Raw genomic sequence first — 20,274 nt, 5'->3', positions numbered from 1 at the left:
GGAAAGAGAGGAGTGAGCAGAGCGCAGGGCCTCAGGGAGAAGGGGTGTTATGGAGGCGGGGCCTCAGGGAGAAGGGGTGTTACGGAGGCGGGGCCTCAGGGAGAAGCGGTGGCGTGGGGGCAGAATTATGCCCTGTAGAAACTAACTAACTAACTGGGGAAGCAGCGAGGGTAAAGGCTTTCAGGCCAGATATTTATCCCATGCCCATCATCATGGTATTTGAGCACTTAGTTGCTGGAGAAAGGCGGATGGGAGGAGGAGGTGGGCAGCTAGGGTCCTTTCAAAAGTGCTGGATTTTGGGACAAATGGCCTCTTCCATTTCACATGTTCTTGGGCAGACGTCTCTGTGCTCCCAGCTGCAGCCAGAGCGATGTTCAAACTGACAGCCCGTCCCCAAGAGCCAGCTCATGCTTTGTGTCTGTATCCCAGGTACCGAGAGTTCTGGGCAGATGGGCACCCTGAGCAAGGACCTGCTGCCTCGTCAGGAAGCTCGGCTTAAGGCAGGTCTGGAGACAGCCGTGAAACACAAGGACAAGTTGCTGGAATTTGACAGAACGAGGTACGGTGCCAGCTGGAATAGCCTGATCCAGCAGATCGGAGCCCCTTTTGGTTTCAATCATGTCGGCCTTCCCTCCCTGCCAAAACCTGCCCACTCCGCAAGTCTGCGAAATCAGACTCTGTGGGCGGGTTCCCAACATGGGGACAATGTCACCAGAAGGGAGTGGTCCAGTCAGTGGTCAGGCAAGCAGGCACCTCCTGCCCCTGCTCTGGATGGAGGCCCTGGAGTGGGGAAGCCGAGTGTAGTCTGTAACTCATCCAGTCCGAGCCTCTGGGGTATTTTCCAGCAAGCGTGCCCCTCGGAGCTGAGAGTGACACTGAGCACAGTGGTATGGTTTGTCCTGGCCACTACCCAGCTGGTGGGCAGCCACTCCAGGGTGGTTGCTGCTGAGAATGGTATTTCTGCTGGACGGCGTGGTTGCCATGTGGCTGTCGGACATGCGATTGGTAGGCAAGTGTCACCTCAGCTGCCTGAATCAGTCACATGATACGCGCCCAGATTTCCTGGCTTTCACAGGAGTTTCTCTTGGGCCCATTGATGGTTTTGTTGGTCAAATGAAACCTATCCAGTGCCTGCTGCTGGTCAGTCATAATGTCCAGCACTAGCCCCTGTGCTGGGGGAAGACTTCGCAGCTCGGTGGGCTGGGCACTCGCTTTGCCTACGGGAAACCCAAGTTCAAGTCTCTGTTCTGATGACTTTTGAATTATTTCCGGGAGAGCTCGTGAGAGACCAGCCCCACACTCTCCCATCGCATGCGTCAGGTTCGCAGAGGGTGTTGGGTTGCCAGAGACAGCGTGCTGCCGTGAATAAACTCCTCACTAGCGTTGCCTCCAGATGCGCTCAGGCGCTGGGTGGAAGAAGTCTCGCCCGCAGTGAATTGTTCAAGCACTGTGTAGAGGCCGGGGGCCAGCCCAGGGGTCTGGCAGAGCTGTGCTGGAGCCTAATTCCATGCAAGGTTTGGCAGTACTTTGGCCTCAGTGCTCTCAGTCCTGGGGGCGGCGGGGGGGGGATGTCGGTCCCCTTCAGCCAGAATAAGGGGAAAATTGCTTTAACTTAAGGGGCAGATCCCGTGGAGCTGTGAAGGACAAGGAGGCACCCTCTGTCAGGGACAAACCACAGGGCCATGTCGCTGCAGCAGTGTGCAGTCCATGAGAGCAATGCAGTCTCTGCCTGACCGATTTGCTACAGAGCCCGTGGAGGCTACAGGTTCTAACAGGTGGTTCTGTGGCCTGTAGTCTCCACAGGCTTCCCCCCTGTGCTTGTGAGGGGAGTGGTGGTGCTTTGGCGCTTTTGTCCCCTCGAGTTCCAACGGGTTGTCAACATGGCCTGAAATCAGGCACAATGTCATGCCTCCCGCTCACTGTTGCTGACATGCCATGTTCTCCAGAGATCCCGCCCGGGAGTCATGGCAGCAGAGGGTGCGGGGCTGCGTGACTGACATGATGTCCCCAGGTGCGCCTGGGGCTGTTTGCTGCCGTACCTGGTGCCAACCCGCTGTCTCTTGCCAGCATCCGCCGTACCCAGGTCATTGATGACGAGTCGGATTACTTTGCGACAGACTCCAACCAGTGGCTGTCCAAGCAAGAGCGTGCGGTGCTGCAGAAGAGAGAGGAGGAGCTGCGGGAGCTGCGCCATGCTTCTCGACTGGCCAGAAAAATCACCATCGACTTTGCTGGCAGGCTGATCCTGGAGGAGCAGGACAGCATGGCTGAGTATCACAGCAAGTGAGTAGGTGGCAGCCGGCACCAAGCTGGCAGGGAGCAGGGAACTCTCCGGGGGCAGGGGGAGGAGAAACACTCTCTGTGCTTGTTAGCCAGGCAGCTGAGCTACCGCCAACAGCAACAGATGACAAGCTGTGCCGCTCGTTCTCCTGAGGGGCGGCCCTGCTGCTCGGTTAGAATGTTCTGTGCTTCTCCCAGGATCTCGCTGTTCAGGACAAACAGGCTCCTGAGCTCTTAGCGACCAATTTGCTCCTGCTACTTGTTTCCCCATATGCGACCTCATCCCTCTGTGCGTGGTGCTGCAGAAAGCTGCCCTAGCCATGACCGTGCATGTTGGGGTATGGGCTTCAGGAGGGGCAGAAATTTGTGTGCATGCAAATCTGCCTAGTGACAAAGAAGAGGCAAAAAGGAAGCAGCAATATAACAACTATGTGTCCGCTAGAGATTTGCGTCCCTGGGCATCTTCTGGATTCCCTGTAATGGGATCACTTTCCCCACAAATGAAATGCAGTGTCCTCTGGGGTGGAACATAGCAGTCCTTCAATGTGTGCTGCCCTGACCCCCAGCTGTTAGGAGAGGAAGTGAAGAATACCACATTCCCACTGGAGCTGCCCACATTGGGGTTTGGCCAAACCACTGTGACTCAGGAGGCTGGTCTGGTGGCTTGGACACAAGCCTGGGACTGTTTAAGGCTCTGCTTCGCAACAGACTTCTTGTGTGACCTTGGGCAAGTTACTTAGCATGCCCATGCCTCAGTTTCTCATTTGTAAAATGAGGATGTGCCATCATCCCCATCTCTCAGGGCTGTTGAAGACTCTGAAACTCAGATACTATGGGGTGCAAAACTAAGTTACCTTTAAGCTGCACGGCTGCGCAACTGCGTAGCTATTTTCTGAGCCCCACTCAGGTTCAAAGCTCCTGCACAGGCAGGGAGCTCAGCTGATCAGCAGGGGGCGAGGCAGTAAACTGAAGAGCTCCCAGAGCAGATAAGTAGGGAATAAGTGGCTGGGGGGGAGGGAATGAGAGAGTAATTAATTGGCTTTGGGGGAAGTCAGAGGGGAGTTTGGAGAATCCTGTCTGCATGGGAGTGGGGGGAAAGAGAGAGAGAGACACACAGACACACACACACACACACTCTCTCTCTCTCTCTCTCTCTCTCTCACACCCACCCTCCTAGGCTGGGAAGGTAAGGGGCTGACTGCGTGGGTTGGGGAGAGAAGAAGGTGGATGGGTGCTGGCATCTGTGTAGTGAGGTGGAGTCAGGAGGCAGTTTGGGGTGTCCTGACTCACTTTCTGCAGTCCTTTCTGGCTGGCTGGCTTGGGGGTGGGGGAGGAGCAGTCTTAATGGTGTGTGTGTGTGTTAGGAGGACATTTGCACAATGACATTTCAAACAAAGATTACATAGGTGTTAATGGCTTAAGGTAAGAAAGGAAAAGATTCTTATAACTGGTTTTTTTGGAGTGTTGCAGATATCTACAACTCTGAACTTAATGATTTTTTTAAAATCCTGTGTTACTGATTAATACATGGTATATTGTATTGCATTAAGGCCAGATCTTTGCTATGTGGTAGAGTTCTGGCTCTTATGAGTCAGAAGTAGCAAGTACTAGGTGTGATGTTAGTTTTGTAGGGTGAAACCTCGTTTGCAAGCTCTTTGAAACATGCATCTGTCTACAAACCCTGAAGCCAGGGGTTAATTTGCTCTGGGGCTTCTTCTCTTCCTCCAGTGGAAGAAGGCTAATTCCCTACCTTTGTACAGCACCTTTATAGTCACTATGGGTACCTCACAGCAATTAAACACAGGTGTCTTGTTCTACTGCGTTTTCTTCCACACATATGGGCTGCTTAAAAAACCCAATATATATAACGTGTGTGTGTGTTTTGTTTGTATTGGTGGTGCACATTTACACACTACCTCAGTATTGGTGTTGCACATAAGAAATTTCAACCTGCCCAAAAGAAAATTCAACCTACTCAAGGATAGAAAATGTTTGAGGGACACTGGTGCCGGCTCAATACCTGTCACAGAGAAAACCTCTATCCAGTGTCCTGGGACCATCATTGCCGGGGGTGGCCTGGGCACCAGTGCTGCTGTGCAGGGCCATGCTCTGAGGACTGACTGACCCTGCTGAGTTGCACTCCTGACTTACAGGCAGAACTGTCCCTAACCGGCACGTTTGTTAGTGTTCTGGATCGGTAGTTGGCTGGGACAGTGCTGGGCAGAGCAGCTGCATGGCTGGAGCAGTCATGCTTCTGGGAGAGGGGCAGTAGTAACGTGTTTGTGTGGCCTTGCAGGCTGGACGAAACAATCGATGCCATTACCTGCGGCGTGTTGAGCAAGCCATCGAGGAGTCCAGAGGGGAAAGTTGAAGAGAGCTCCGGGCTTCTGGTGAATCCCCATCTCCTGCAGCCTGCCCCCTTGGTCAGTGCCAATTTCTGAGTCATCCCTGAACAGTGGGCCCCAGTGTTGTAACTGCCCATGTATTGATGGCCTCTCTTAGTGACAGATGGCAGAACAAGGAGCAATGGTCTCAAGTTGTGGTGGGAGAGGTCCAGGTTGGATATTAGGAAAAACTATTTCACTAGGAGAGTGGGGAAGCACTGGAATGGGTTACCTAGGGAAGTAGTGGAGTCTCCATCCCTAGAGGTGTTTAAGTCTCGGTTTGACAAAGCCCTGGCCGGGTTGATTTAGGTGGGATTGGTCCTGCCTAGAGCAGGGGGCTGGACTTGATGACCTTCTGAGGTCTCTTCCAGTTCCATGGTTTTATGATTCTATGATTCCCTGCCCCCCCAGCTACCTCAGCGAGACTTAGGAGCATCTGAGTTACAGATGGACGGGGCCAGCTAGGTGTGCTAGTCCAGCCCAAACTCTTGGCCTGGCCAGGATTTTGTCGCTCTGCTTATTTAACCCCAAGCAGTGGGTTTCCAGCCCCTTCCCCGGCCTAATGCTTCTTGCCTTGGAAATGTTTCCCAAGATTCAGTCTACAGGTGTTTCCTTTCTTAAATTCCATTTATAGGACTCCACCTGCCAGATTTCAGTTGTGCCCCCTTGGTGATGCTCTCCACTTGCTAGGATCCTTTCTAGTCTGTCTTTGACACATGCGCACCATGTGTTTGTGCTCACGCTTGGGAGAATTAACCTGCGCTTCTACGTTTGGGTCGGACATGCCAGGCCCTGAACGTTAAACCGGTCCCTGTCTGCACCCCCACTTGGTCTTTTTTCTGTAGCCAGTAATTTTTTGAGAGTTGTGGGATCTCCTGAGCTGCAGCTGGTTGGTTTTTCTCATCGCCTGGAGAGGAAAAGGCTTGTGATAAGTGTCCCTGCAAACTGCTTGTGCCCTCCCTGTGGCTGCACCAGATGGCTGGCTCTGAAGGCCAATAGCCCATCTTGCAATCCACGCTGAAGGGGCAGGTGCAGCATCAGCTGATTGCACAATTCTTTGGCCTCCCTTAAACTCTTCCCAGTTCCAGTTCTGCCAGCTGGGTGTGATTAGCTGTGAGCCGTATGAACGTGCTGTCAAGGCTTTGGAACATGTCGGCTAGTAGTTCTACCCCAATGTTACCATTTAGCTTAAAGGCAGCGAGCGTGAGGGTTATGGGGGTGGGTTGCAGCTCCCCGTGCTTTGCCTGCTGCCCAGGCTTTGGCTGGCCATGCGCCATGAGAGGAGTAGTCTGCACTGCTTTATATGGTCAGCTCGTGGTCTTTTGGGAGGCATGACATCGGTGGCCACCTGGCCCAGGTCCCTGCTGCACTGGCACCATTCTAGGTTAGATTCCCTCCCCCCCTTCTCACCCCCTAGTTTGCGTTTAGCTTCCCCAGCACTGGGGATGGGTCGGGATCCGGCGGGCAGGGGGCTTGGCTGGGATGGAGCAGGCCTCTGTCCACAGATTGGCACGGTGGACTCAGTTAGGCTGCTCCAGCCAGGCCGGGCCCACCACACCGTGCCGCAGGCAGGGAGCTGTTCCAGGCTGAAGCAGTACCCTGCCCATGGCGGGCGGGAGCTGCTCCAGCTTGGTCGGGCTGCTAGTTAACCACTTACCCAGTAATGGTGATGCTTACCAGGTAACTGGTTAACCCTTTACATCCCTGCCCAGCACTAGCCCTAGAATGGTAAGAGCAGAGGTGAGATCCAGGGGACAGATCCGGTCCAGCAGAGGGCTAGGCCGTGATGCCTTCTGCACTGTTGTTCTAAAGGAAAGGAAGAGCTTTAAATGCCTTGTCTGGGAAGGAGAGTTAATCTGCTCTATGTTTGTTTTGAACATGCCGAAGTGGGTAGACCAGACCGGCTCGCTCCTGCACAGAAAACCTGCCCATCCCGCAGAAACTGGGCAGGAGTCTGCCTCTGAAAGGAGCAGGCTACGGATCCAGGATCGAGAATTACAGGAGATCTCCGATGACGGCTGGTGTCTCAGCATGCACCAGCCTTGGGCTTCCTTGCTGGTGAAAGGAATCAAAAGGTAAAAAAAAAACCCCAAACCTGCAACTGCCTGGACAACACATGGTTATCCCAAGAGCTGTGAAATGCACCTCCCCCATCAGCTGCAATGAGAACAGTTCCCAGACACACACAGGAAGGCCAAGGGAAAGGGTGCGCCACTGCCGCCTTCTGAGAATCCAGCGGCCTTGCACCGCTGGTCTGGCGCGTGCTGCGGCCTTCAGTGGCTCGAAGCTATTGCCCAGCACAGCCCTGGTGCCGCCTCCTCGCTCTGATCACACACGCAGCCAGCTTCCCTGCAGGAAACGGGGGGGAGTGTCTGAACAGGAAGCCGCACTTCAGCCGAGCACGCTGTCGGGTTCGGCGCTTGGCGGCTGGGGGAAGCAGCTGCTTTGCGATTATCGAGCCAAGGCCTGAAAATGCTCCAGTATTTTGCTGGTTTTGCACAGACGCCGTGGTAGATAACCTGCAGCGCCTCGGTGCTCCGTGCCTAGGAGACGGGTTCCTCGAGACACATTCCCATCCAAGCACCCCCTTTCCCAGGCATATCTGCTTCCGTCTCCCAATGGATTTGGGGTGGGGCGTCTTGGGAAATCCTCGAATTTCTGTAGATTTTTTCCCCCTCTTCTGCAGTGTCCGAGGAAGTGACTTTTAAGTCAGACTCCTTAGTAACACAGGTAACTGCCTTGATTTCTGTTCTCTCCAGGGTGGAGGGCAGGACCTGGTACACATCCCACAGAGGGCGGCTGTGGATAGCAGCTACTGCTAAGAGACCGTCCTCCCAGGAAATTTCTGAGCTAGAGGCCTCCTACCGAATGCTGCTCCGGGCAGGTGAGCCTTCCTGTTGGCTCTAGTCTTGGCACCGTGAGCCATGTCGTGAGCACAGGCAGGAAGCTGGCACTGCCAGGCAGTTATTGCTGCATCTCTCATTAACATTCCTTTCTCCTTTTGGCTCCCTCCTCCTTTCTGCATTTCTTCCGCCAGAACAGTATTCCAGAGCTCGGCCCTGCGCCCGAGGCTAGTCAGGCTGAGCGCACCCCTGAACTGCATCTTACTTGGGCAGTGCCTCCGGGCACTTGTTCCCTTGCTAGTGAATGTAAGAAGGAGCGGGTGCCACCCGGAGGCTAGGAATCAGGCGCTGCAGGTTAGCTGCAGATCTCCCTCTCTCCTGAGACTAGGTGAGCCTGAGGCATTGACGTGATCCCGGCTGCATGGCCAAGGAGCTGTCACCCGCTGGGGCAGCACTTCTGGACACTCACCCACACGTGATGCCTAGCGGTTGCCTCCATCCTTTGAAGAGCCGTGGAGCCCCCTGAGATTTGGGGAGCTCACTCCTGGTGTGGGACAGCAGCCTTAGGCTTCGGTGCGTCTCTGGGTGGGGCTTCTCAGGGAGCTGCCCAGCCGACGCTCCGAAGCCTGAGGCTGTCATCCCTCACCAGCAGTGAGCGCCCCAAATCTCAGGCCAGCCTGGTGCTTTGTCCATGTTTGCTTTTAAGGCAGTGTGGCCCACTGGCTGGAGCACTGGACTGGCACTCAGGAGACCTGGGGTGTAGTCCTGGCTCTGATAGAAGTCACTCACCTGCTCCATGCCTCAGTTTCCCCACCTGTAAAATGGGGGTAGTGACACTGAGCTGCTTTGTAAGGCGCTTTGAGATCTGCAAATGGAAGGTGCTATCCAAGAGCTCCAGCCTGTTTCTGTTAAGGTCACTTGGGCTCACTTGGCCTCAGTAGACAGTTGCCCTTTTTCCAAGGGGATCTAAAACACTGTCGTATGAGGGCTGGCAGTTTCTGCCAAAGGGCTGGCTCCGGATCGGAGTGAAGGGGCTGTTGCACTAGCGGAGTGTATTGGGTCCATTCTACCAGAGGTGTAGCAGGGCAGCACGGAGAATCTGCACTGGCAGAGCCAGGCGGGGTCTTTGTCCTTCTCACCGTATGTCAGGCTCCGAGATCCCGGTCCCTGAGCAGCGCATTGCGTGTCCCCACCTACTGTTGGGAGCACAGAAAAGAAACCCGGCGTTTTCTTGTGCCTCTAGGAGTCTGAGCAGGGTGGTTCCCTCTGGGGGCTTGCTGAGAAATGGCAGAATCCCAGTGTGTGTGCTCAGCACTTTTCCGTCTCTCGGTGCAGATGTGGAATTTCCCCGAGATTACCCTTCTGGGTGCCTCCTGGGCTGCGTGGACTTGGCGGACTGCCTGTCACAAGAGCAGTTCAAGGAGCAGGTGAGTGAGGAAGCCAGCTGACTTTTTAACAGTCTACCCACAGATCTGCAAACTAGCCTGCCTCCCGTCAGTGCATTGATCCACGGGAACAGAGGTGACTGGAGAAGGTGGCAGGTGGGGTGGCCACCGGCCACATGACTCCCCCCAGCCCAGGGAAGGGCCGGGACAACCCCACTCACCCCAGGCCCCACCTTTCCTCACCCCTGTTCTACCCTCTCCGCCCCTGCCCCATCTCTTCCCCCTCCCCCGAGCAGTGTTGCCTGGGGGACTGGTGGGGTCTGCCCCCACGCACAGCAGAGGGGACAATGGAGCAATGCGGACACAGCTTGCTCTGCTTCCCTGGCCGTGTTACCCCCCTGCCTGCAGATGGGGGGTGGTCCTGCCTCTTCCCCAAGTGACGCAGCCGGAGCAGCACAGCGAGCTGGGACTGCTGTTGCCAGTGAGTATGGAGGGGCTCCCCTGCTCTGGGCACCAGGCCCCCACCAGTCTTCCCACCAACCACTGGTCGGCTCCAAGCCCCATCCCCGCCCCTGCCCACAGTGCTTCGGCTGCACATGACCCCTTGTGACTGCCTCCCCCCACACACACACACACGTGGCCTATGCATGGGAAAGTGAAGAGAAGGCTGAAGAGACGGTTTAAATTAAAACAAGGAGGCAGTGTATTGCAGTGTATTCCTGTGTGCACTCTGGGACAAGAACACGTCTCAGCCACAGGTGCCCTGGGCCAGGAAGTGCTGGTAGAGACCAGACCAAACAGCGCCCCCTGCTGCTGGAGCATGATGGAGAGCTGGCGGGAGCCAGTCTGTCTGTTCCGGCCAGTTGGTGCTGCCAATGCAGGAAGGTGTTCTTGGCTCTCCTAGTCCAGGCGGGGCTCAGGTGGGTTAAAGCCGTGGTTGCCGCTTGCGGCTTTGTCCAGAACCGTGTACATTAAGAGCGAGGATCTTAAACTTAGCACCAACGTGACTCCTCGTTAAACACCATTTATTTCCCTGACTGGTCCCTGCTAGATGGAATTGGTGCGAACACTACCCAAGTTAAGCAGCCGTCACGGCCCGGCCCGATCCCTGGCTTAAGGCGATTATTGAGGGAGGGGTGACCAAGTGGCAGTCCCAGGGAGGAATGCTCTGCTCCAGCAGTGAGTTTCCTTTGGGCTGCGAAGAAGCAGCCGATCGCAGTGTGAGATTATTCCCCGTGAGGAAGAGCCCCTCGCCCCCCAGCCCTGCGGATGTCTACCAAACCGTAGCCGGGAGGGGGGTGGTTGGGCCCAGAGATACCGGTGACCTACCATAAGGGATGGGTGTTTGCTTTTCTCTGTCATGTCGGCTTTGAGAGTTGGGACGGGCCTGTTAGGACCTGGACAGTAGAGGGCGCCTGGGGACTGAGGTACCCGAAAGGCCACTTGAATGTCACAAACAAGCCTCCTGCTTAGAGAGAATCCGAGGAGGCGAGAAGGGAGTAGACCAATTAGATCATCACCTCCATCCCCTGGGGCCAGAGCACACTTGGCCCCTGCGCTGTGTTAGCCAATGCCTTGTGCAGTCTCGTTTTCCCTTTCCCAGCTGCCCACGGGAAACTTCCCCCAGCCTGATGAGTTGCACTGATGGGAAATACGCCCTGCTCTCCGCTGAATCCCATCACTCCTGTGGTAACGCCCTGGAAAGCGGCTGTTGCCTGTGGGTGTACGGAGATAGTTGTCACAGCACGTCCCCAGTTTGTATGAGCACAAGCTGCATGCCATTAGCCTTCAATCTCGCCTCCAAGATCCAGCCCTTCACACTCTTAGTTCTGCTGCAGTCTCAGTCCCCGCCAGTTTGCTGAGGCTCCAGAGTGGAGCACACCACTCCCCGAGCAGTCTTGTCGGCCTTCTTTCCTCCCCTCTGTGCTTTGTGCAGCCCAAAACCACACGGCGCTTGGCTGTGACCACGCTGCACTGGGAATGTGCATGGTCTCTTCCAGCATTACTGCTGACCGGGAGTCTCTTTCCTGGCCCTAGCTGTGGGTTTGCTGTTTGTTTGTTCCCTGTGTGTATTGGCTTAGAGCAGTGTTTCCCAATTTTATTTGGCTGAGGAACCCTTTTCAGCTTTTCAAAATTTCAAGGAACCCCTAGGTTTGTCGAGCAAAAAAAAAAAAGGGGTGGGGGGGGTGGGGGAGGAGAAAGGGACCCCCCAATTCATGAAATTCACATTCCTTCCCCAGGACCACCCCCCCATCTCCCTTCTGTGAGGCCTCATCTGCTCTGTTCCCCTCCTCTCCATCACTTGCTATCCCCAGCCCTTATACCTGTCTCAACCTAGTGAGAGTGAGGTGTGGTGTGGGAATGAGGGATTTGGGGGTGGGGAGGGGTGAGAAGTACAAGCTCTGGGAGGGAATTTGGATGCAGGAGAAGGGGCTGTTGACTCAGGGAGGGGGCTCTAGGCTGGGGAGTGTTGGGGTCAGGTGGAAGGTTGGGGTGCTGAGCAAGCCAGGGCTTGTGGATATGAGGGTGCAGGACTTTGGGCTGGATATGTGAGAGGCTCAGGGCAAGGAGGCTGAGAGTATGACGGGCTCAGGACACAGATCTGTGATGTGTTAATGGTGGAGGAATGTTGTGGCAGAAGACTGAGGATGTGGGGATGCAGGAGTGTGGGGATGTAAGAGGCTCAGGACAGGGGGTTCCAGTGTATGATAGGCTCAGATTTGGGGTCAGGTGGTGTAGGAGTGTTATGATGCTGCAGTGAAATGGGGGTTTGGTCCCAATTGGGGGCTTGTTGGCCTGGCTTCATTTTTAAATAAAATATTATGGCTAAAATGGCCATCGGCACTTTCTTGGGCAAGAGACTGTCCACACTGCCATAGATGCTCTTGTGCAAAAGCACAGCTCGCACATGGAAGAGTGGATGTGTTCTTGCACAAGAAACAACCAGTGTAGACATAGCCTAAGAGTTTCCTCACATGAGCAAAATGAATTTTGTGTTGTGCACCAGTATTGAGTTCATGTGGATTGTTTGGATGTGCCACCCAAGTTATTAATAAATATTTTTAAACCTCTACCTTTTCCCTCTGCTGCCATGTCAGCTCCCCTGGTGCCTGCTGCCCCCCGACTCCTCACCCTCCTCTGCTGTCCTGACTCCTGCTCTTCTCACTGTCCTCAGCCCTCCTGCAACCTGCCCCCCTCCACCAGCCCTTCTCTCCCCCCTGTGCCCACTTCTCCAGTAGCCCCACTCTGATCATGTGAGCTACCCCTCCTCATCCCCTTTTCTAACACCTCCCTCTACAAACCTGCCCTGCGTCTCTCCTCTGATGGTGGTCCCTCCACTGGGCAGGTGTCTGCCCAGAATCCCCTGGCACCTGCACCTTCTCTTACCCCTGCACCCTCCTGGTGCCTCCCCCTTCCCTCACTCCCCTGCCCCCTTTGCTCCATTTTTCCCTGATGCCCACCCCTCACCACCCTCTGCCCCCATTCCCCTCATGCCCCTGTGCCCTCTCACATGACTTGCACCATCCCAGCCTTCCTCATGCCCACCTTTCAAGCCTTCTCCCAGCACCTCCCCTCACCCCTCTAGCCCCCAATGCCCTTCCCCTCTCCCCTCCCAGCATCACCCTGTCCCCCTCCCACTGACACCTCTCCTCCTGCCCTTTTCATCATTGTCTGCACTTGGCCCCCTGCCATTTGTCTCTCCTCCACCCCTGTCCCTTTGGTGCCTTCCCCTCCGCCTCCGCACATAAGCACCTTCCTCTCCCAGCCCTTCCCCTTTCCGTCTGCACAAGCCCCTTCCCTTCCCCCTCCCCCTCCCTCTCCCGTACCTTCTGCCTTCCACTTTGTGGGGCCGGAGTCTATGCTCTTTCTCCGGACTCCGAACCCGCAACTCAGCCATACGGTGCAACACAGCGCCCAGCAAGTTTAAAATCCCGGGCTGTGACGTTCTGTCATGTCTGGGCGTCTCTCCACCCACTGGTTTGAGCCTGCGGCGCAGGGCAGCAGCAGCCAGTGAAGGGGAGTTCAGGGAAGGTTGCGCACGGCAGGGACGGGTCCGGAGACGGGGGAGAGACGCTCTGGGGACGGGCTGGGAGGACATGTGCGGCGGGGGGGGCGGTTCGGGACCCGCTCCAGCTCCAAATATTGCGGGAGCATGGGCACCACAAGCCCACTGTGACCGCCTCGGGGGTGCGATCAGCCCCTCCCGCCCGGGAGGGGGGGTTCAGCGAACACCGTCGACGGCCCGCGGTCTGTTGGTCCCGGAGTTTAGTCGGTATTGGCGTCTTTGGGCGCGATCACCCCGCTCGGCCGAGTCCGGGGGATCTGCGAACCCAGGGGTCACCTGTCCCCTTCTGCGGGGCTTCTCCCCATGGTCTCCGTTGGAGGTTCCCCCTCACCGGCATTGGAGCAACTTTCACCCCTGACGATGGCAGGGAAGGAGGAGGGGGACCCGGGCCCACCCTCTCCACCGGGTCCCAGCCTGGGGCCCTAAGCACAGGGGTCCGCTTGCTCCCTGTGCGGTGGACGTGGGATGCCTTCCCGAAACGCGCCCACCCACGGGCGCCAAAAGGGCCCTGCTCCAGGCTGCTTCCTCCCCCCTACGGACCCCGTTGCCCTGTCCGTGGGGTCCCCGTGGCCTACCGGTTTGGCCGCTCGGCGCGGGAGGAGTCCGTTCTCCGTCATAGGGTCTGGGTCTGGCGGCAGCCTGAGGCTGCAGGTATCTTCAAACTCCCGGCTCCGGGAGTCCCTGTCGGGGGCTCCGGGCTTCCTGGAGGTGGCGCTGCCCCCTCCCGAGCCCCCCGCTCTTCGGGAGCCAGCCTCCACGACCGTCCCCCCCCTTCCTTGCTGGCGGGCCCTTTTTAAATGGCCCGCTGGACGTGACGTGCTCCCGCCGCACCCTGCCCCGCCCTCGGCAGACATGCGCCGCCTGACGGGCTGGCCGCGGCTCGGCTTTGCAGCCGAGGAGGGAGTCTCCACAGTCGCGTCTGCCGCATGCCAGCTCCCCCCAGCCGGGCGCTGTGGCGGAGGACCCCGCCTCTCCCTGTCCCCCTTCAGGCTCCTCAGTGCGGGCCGCTCTCGGCCCGTCACACGCACACAACTCGCCGCCCATGCCTCTGCTGGCCGGCTCTCTCTCTCTCTTTTTCAGAGGGGGCGGGGGAGCGCCGGCTCCTCGTGGAACCCCTCGTTGTGCTCCGCAGAACCCCAGGGTTCCGCGGAGCACCATTTGGGAAACACTGGCTTAGAGTATGAAGAACTGAGCATGCTCCTACTGAAGTCAGTGGTGAGCGTGTTTACACTTTGTTGTTGCCAATAATGTGTGTGGCTGAACCAGAGTGAAAATGGTTCGACGCTGACTGTTTGTAGACAGAAGCAATCCACATTCAGCACCAGTTCCTTCCCATTGTGCCTAGAGATTGTCCCTGCCTCAGAGACCTCGTGCTTTAACGATTCGTTGTTAATCTGCGGATGTACTGCATATGGATATTGTGAACCTTATGATCAGATCACTGCTGTGGGTCCAGTCCTTCAGCCTTTACTAAGGTGCAGTTTTTGCGTGGCTGGTTGCATTGATTGCATTGCAGCAATTTGCATATTTAAGGGCTAATTGTACGAGACAGAGTTGCAGGATTGGGCCTTGTGTTAATGGCGTGCCGTGGTGGGTAGGTGAGGGGTTGTTAAAGAAAGAAAGATGGTCTTGAGGCTAAAATCACTACAGACCTGCAATCAAGTGACATCAGCTCTAAGCCCAGCTCTACTACTGACTTGCTGCGTGAACACGGGCAAGTCACTTAACCTTTCTGTGCCTCTTCCTCTGCCTGTATAGGCAGAATACTGCTCCCCTGTCAGAGCTATGTGAGGCTGATGGCATTCCTTGGGCAGGAAGGAAAAGGGTTATCAGGTACAGCGTCCCCCTGCCATGAATGGGTTGAGTTGCACTGGCAACAGCAGAGAAGCTAAAACTCCTCCGGTCACTCAGCCGCCTTACCCCTCTGCTCAGCTGCTCCAACAGCCCGAGAGGGGGCAGGCTTAGCTCTGGGTGTCTGGCTGTGCTGACACAGCTTCCAGTACCTGGAGTGTGGTCTGGGGTCACTTACTTGCCTCACAAACTGGCCATGCAACTCCATGTGGTCCCTGTGTTGTGCTTAGCTGTGCTGATGTGACCAGCAAACCTTTGGCCTGGCCAGTGCTGAGCGGAGGGGCTGCTTTTCCCCGCTCCAGGCTGACCTCACCAACACCTCAAGCAGAGCAGAGAGCTGCCTTCCTCTTCCTGCATTAGGTGCTGGTGAGCTCATCCGCTGGAACTGGGGAAATCTAGAATGCCACAGGCAGGCCTTGGCAGGGGGATTGACACTCGATGATTTATAGTCCTTCTTTCAAATGCACTGAGGTCATGTCCTGCTGATCTGAGACACAAACCAGGTTGTGTTCTAACCATCAGAAAGTATTTTCATATTCGACATTTAAGTATTTCTAACCCTGTACCTACAGCTAGATCATACCGTGGATTTAAATTCCAGATCACAATGCTAGCGAGAAATAAGGCGAAAAACCACCTGCCACTTGAAGCCTGTGCAAGCGGGGAGGGGTTGCTACCTTTTTGTGCCTGGAGGTCAAGTGCCACACTTTTCCCATGCCATTAGGTTTGAACCTGGTGCCCCAAACGCACTAGCTTGTCAGGCTAAGTTCCCTAAGCTGTGTGGCCACATGGCAGACGACTGCGGCTTTGGCTGCCATAGGGAGAGAGGCCTGGGGGGAATCTGCACTCCCTGCTGCAGCTCTAGGGAAGACTTCACCCCAAACCCTCATCCCTGGTCCCAGCCCTCACCCTCGCACATTGCCCTGCTAAGACAGAGCCTGGCAGACTGTGCTCATGCCACTGCCACTTGCGTCACCAAGGGGGGGGTCCTCTTTCACAGCGAGTGAGGGGTGAGAGATGTAAGTGCTAGTGCAGACGTGTCCCGGTAAATGCTACAGTCAGCTCCTGACCCAAAAATCCAAGTGAAAAAACATCTAAGGAGTGCAGGAACTGCAGTATATGCTGTAAAGTAACAAAACGATATAGATATATAAATAATTTGCTATACAAACCATCTCTGGAACATGTGACTGTAAAATGAGGGCAAGTCCTAAGTTTTTATTCTAAAAGTCCAAAGTCACAGTCACACCGATGCAGTATGGCCAGGCCCCAGTGTTCAGAAATCAGTTTTTGAAACAGCCTCGTGAGTATTTTCCTTCTGAGCTTTGAACCTTTAAGGCATGCTCATGCTTCAAGCTTTTCTCTGTAACCATGAATGTCATTCTCTCTCTGGTTAAGAAAACCAAGCTTCTCGTTCAGCGATCTGACTCCAAGAGCTGAGTCTTTAAGAATACCAAATATTGTGAGACTCACAGTAAAATTGTGAGAGTTGGGAACAACACAGAGGCATTCTCCTAGGGGATCTGCAAAGACTCTTAATGTTTCAGTTTCTGACGTGTAAAAGTGTCCTGAGACTGGGTTCAAACCCAACGGTTGTGTGCGAGAGGCATGGCAAGCCACACACGAGAACATCTGTCTGTGGGGGTGGGAATTCCATCTCCGCTTTCTGGTGATCCGTGTTTCGAAGACGGAGGGAAGAATGACGTTTCTCCCTGTGGCAGTTAACACCTTCTATTTCCTGATGAGAGTTTGCCAAGTTGTACTCGACTGCCATTGCAAAGGTCTCCAGGAGGGCTTGAGATCTGCTTGGAATTTGACTAGCGTGGTGCAGAAAGCAGTGTATTTATGCCACAATTAACAACTGGAGCCAGCATCCATGCCCTTCTAACTCGGGGGCCCACACCATTAGCAGTGACTGAAGCTGCATTGATCACATGTGATCTAATTTCAGATTAGATTGTATTAGGTCTACTTCTGGCTTGCAGGGCCCTACAGATGTTGCAGAGCAGGGTTATAGCAAATCTCCTGTTTGAGGTTTTTCAGTGTACTTTTCTAGGCAGGGGAGTCCAATGACAAAGCAGAACAAATTAGGAATACGCTTAATTTGGATTTTTGTCCCCTGGGGCCTTTAGAATTTTCCCTTATCCAGAGTTCTCTGAGTTTCAGAAGAGCCTGTTGTGATTCCCTAGCTGGCCAGCAGAAGCCAGCGGATATAAAACATTTACTGCTCAGTCTGCTGAGATACAGGAGAAATTGGCAATTGCTGTTTGATCCTGGCGCACAGTAACATGCCACAAGGATCGGAACGTGGGGTTTGCAGCACTGCTACAGGCTAGCGCGCCTTCTCTGGTCCCAGAGACCCTGAGGGAAGAACCGCGAAGGGCGAAGCATATGACTTAATTAACGGTGATTGTGGATTTAGCCGCTGTCAGCAAGTTAGTCAGTGGTTCGGGACTTCACTTTGCTCTCAGAGACAGTCCACAGTCTGTGGAGAGTCGAAACTCACCTCCTCCGTATTTGATTTTATGAACGTGGAAGGTAACACAATTGGATTCAAACCTTCCTAGGAATGAGTGCGCCTGGAGCTCTCCCTCCAAACTGCTCAGCCCTCACCCGAGATCAGTGGTTCTCAAACTGGGTTGGGACCCAAAGTGGAGGTTTAGTGGGGCTGCCCATTAGACTGGCAGAAACCTGATCCCCACCACCCAGGGTCCTGGACATCAGGGCTTGGGTTACAGGCCTCCTGCCTCAGGCTGAACGCCTTGGGCTTCAGCTTTGTACCCCAAACCTCCCAGGGCAGAGAGGCTTGGGTGGGCTCGGTCATCAGTCCCCCTTCCTCGGGCCAGATAGTCATTGTCAGAAGGAGGTCGTGGGGCAAGGAAGTTTGACAGCCCCTGCCCTAGATCTTCCATTTCTAGAAAGCCAGTCTCAGTCCCTTTATTCCAGGGGGAGTAATGAGCCATCTGCTCTAGTGAATCATTCTGCTTACAAAGTTTGTGGATGATACCAAATGGGCAGGGGGTTGCAAATGCTTTGGAGGGCAGGGTTGCAGTTCCAAAGAGTCTGGACAAATGGTGTGAAGGAAATAGGATGAAATGCAATAGGGACAAAAGTGCAGTGCCCCACCCTTCGGGAGGAACGATCAGTCGCACACGTGCCAAATGGGACAGGCCTGCCTTGGGGGGGGCAGTGATTGTGGGGCACAAGCTAAATGTGCATAAAGACAGAAAAAAGGGACGATCACTCGGGGTGATATTTGCTGGAGTGTTGTGAGAGAGACCCGGGAAGTCATTCTTCCACTCTGCACTGATGCAGCCTCCACTGGAGAATTGTGTCCAGTTCTGGAAAGATGTGACCCAACTGGAGAAACTCCAGGGCTACATCTACACTGGCCCCTTCTCCGAAAGGGGCATGCTAATTTCCAACTTCAGAATAGGGAAATCTGCGGGGGATTTAAATATCCCCCGCAGGATTTAAATAAACATGGCCACCGCTTTTTTTCTGGCTTCAAAGTAGGAATAAGAGATCCTCCGGAAAAGGGCTTTATTCCGGAGGATCGTGCCAGTCTAAATGCTTTTTTCCGGCTTTTCCCCAAGCCGGAAAAAAAGCGGCGGCCATGTTTATTTAAATCCTGTGGGGGGTATTTAAATCCCCCGCGGATTTCCCTATTCTGAAGTTGGAAATTAGCATGCCCCTTCCGGAGAAGGGGCCAGTCTAGTAGATGTAGCCCAGGGGGGAGAGAGAGATTAAAGGTCTAGCGAACATGGCCAGTGAGGGTAGATTGGGAAGTCTGGGTTTGGTTAGTCTGGAGAAGAGAGGGCTGAGGAGGGACATAACAGGTTGTAACTACAGAAGAGGTTGCTACAAGGAGGAGGATGAAAAATTGTCCTTCACCTCTGATCTGCCGTGTGAGGGCTCTTTCCTTAACCCTTTGCTCCTGTGGTTGCTGGTGTGTGAATTATTAATTCATCGATAAGCATCCATAAAAGGACTTTGTTCTGCTGGCAGCAGCACCCCCCCCGAGTTGCTATGGCAGAAGCAAGCCGTCCCTGGCCAGAGCCTTTGCGGCTGATTTTGGCCCCGCCCCCAAATCCCTTGAAGGGGAAAACGTGTGAAATGTGCCTTTCCAAGGAATCCATTATGGCGGTGAATGTTTCTCCGGGGCCGCCCCCTTTCTCCTGGTGCCCATCGGTCGTCGTGTAAAGGTGCTGCACTCATCCAAAGGCAGCCTCGCTGCCAGTGGGTGTCTTCTCAGGTAGGGATTAGCGGCTGAAGGGCTCAGTAGCACTTGATCGCTTGGCAGTGGCGAGGCTGGCATTGGAAAAGTGGAGGAGGCTGGCTCATGCGCCAGGTTCGCTGGCCTGGCACCCTGGAGCCCTCCAAGCCGTCTGAGAACTGAGCAATGTGGGATTGTTCAGCTTTTTAAAATCAAATGCTGTTCAACTAGCTTAAAAGTCGGTTTGCATTTTGAAGGCCCGTTCCAATTACATTGCAATTTCCACTCCCTGCGCCTTCCACGGCCAAGCTGCAGCCTGTCAGGTGCATCTGGACTGAGGACTGTGAGACTGAGAGCACCCCAGGAAAATAGTGGTGCCTGACGGAACGGCCATGCTGGAGAGATGCCAGCTTGCCCCTCCTCCTGCTCGTGGCCCTGAGTGTGTGGCGGAAGAGCGGGGTAGTGCAAAGAGCAGCACCTGAGGGGCATAGCTGTGGGAAGAAAGGGAGATGAAGGCAGCCTTGCAGCACTCCTCGGGCAGCCCCATGAAAGGAGCCGGTGCCACTTGCCAGGGTTGGGTCGGCCAGCAGCAGACGTAAGCTCTCAAAACCAGCAGGGAGGATGCTGACTGCAACAATGCGTCAAGGCTGTGGTTTAGAACCTCAGTGGCAAGGCAGTTTGCTTATTTTGACAAAGGCGTTTTGATTGCCAAATCCATAACCATTAGCAGCTGTGGTTCTGAGCTGTTCCTTCCTCACACGTTGCAGTCTAGACCTAACAGGCTTTCAAACAAAAGTTTGGCTGGCAGTGCTTGTTGTTTTGTAATCTTCCCTTCCCTTCTGCCAGGCCTGTCAGGCTGAGTGGAGTATCATTGTGAAGCTGCTTCCTAGGCAGGCCCGCCCCGGCACTGCACCGAAGCGGTTCCCCTCCTGTCAACCATCTGGCTCACGCAGTGGCTTTGGCTAGTTCTCTGGGCTCTCGGGCCCAAGGAGGTGGTACATGGGGCCTCAGCGATTACAGTCTGGATCTCTGGCAAGAATGCTGGCTACTTTGTTTCTGGGCTAGTAAATAGGGCATCAAAGTGGCCTCCCCATGTGTCCATCACTGAAGCCCCCTGCTCATCACAACCACTAGACTTTCTGGGGAGGTAAGAAATCAGAGAAGTTTGGGTAGCAGGTTTAAAATTAATAGAAGAAAGTTCTTCTTCACACAGCACGTAGTCAGCCTGTGGAACTCCTTGCCAGAGGCG

At 54.9% G+C, this 20,274-nt stretch overlaps 1 protein-coding gene across 2 annotated transcripts in view; it reads left to right on the top strand.

Annotated features, from left to right (window-relative positions):
• Positions 1-20,274, top strand: part of TRIP4 (thyroid hormone receptor interactor 4) — a 42,517-nt gene that overhangs the window by 9,515 nt on the left and 12,728 nt on the right. For both annotated transcript variants that reach the window (XR_012895812.1, XM_075897478.1), the window contains exons 6-11: positions 430-559; positions 2,068-2,283; positions 4,577-4,703; positions 6,552-6,739; positions 7,424-7,548; positions 8,843-8,934. Coding sequence is in view for 1 of the 2 variants with exons in the window: in XM_075897478.1 (XP_075753593.1) it covers positions 430-559; positions 2,068-2,283; positions 4,577-4,703; positions 6,552-6,739; positions 7,424-7,548; positions 8,843-8,934 (878 nt within the window). In the remaining variant the exon portion in view is untranslated. The remainder of the gene's footprint in view (positions 1-429; positions 560-2,067; positions 2,284-4,576; positions 4,704-6,551; positions 6,740-7,423; positions 7,549-8,842; positions 8,935-20,274) is intronic.

This window comes from Pelodiscus sinensis, chromosome 14, assembly GCF_049634645.1.
Source record: "Pelodiscus sinensis isolate JC-2024 chromosome 14, ASM4963464v1, whole genome shotgun sequence".
Taxonomy (NCBI): Eukaryota; Metazoa; Chordata; order Testudines; family Trionychidae; genus Pelodiscus; species Pelodiscus sinensis.
This window is presented reverse-complemented; position numbering and strand designations above follow the sequence as displayed.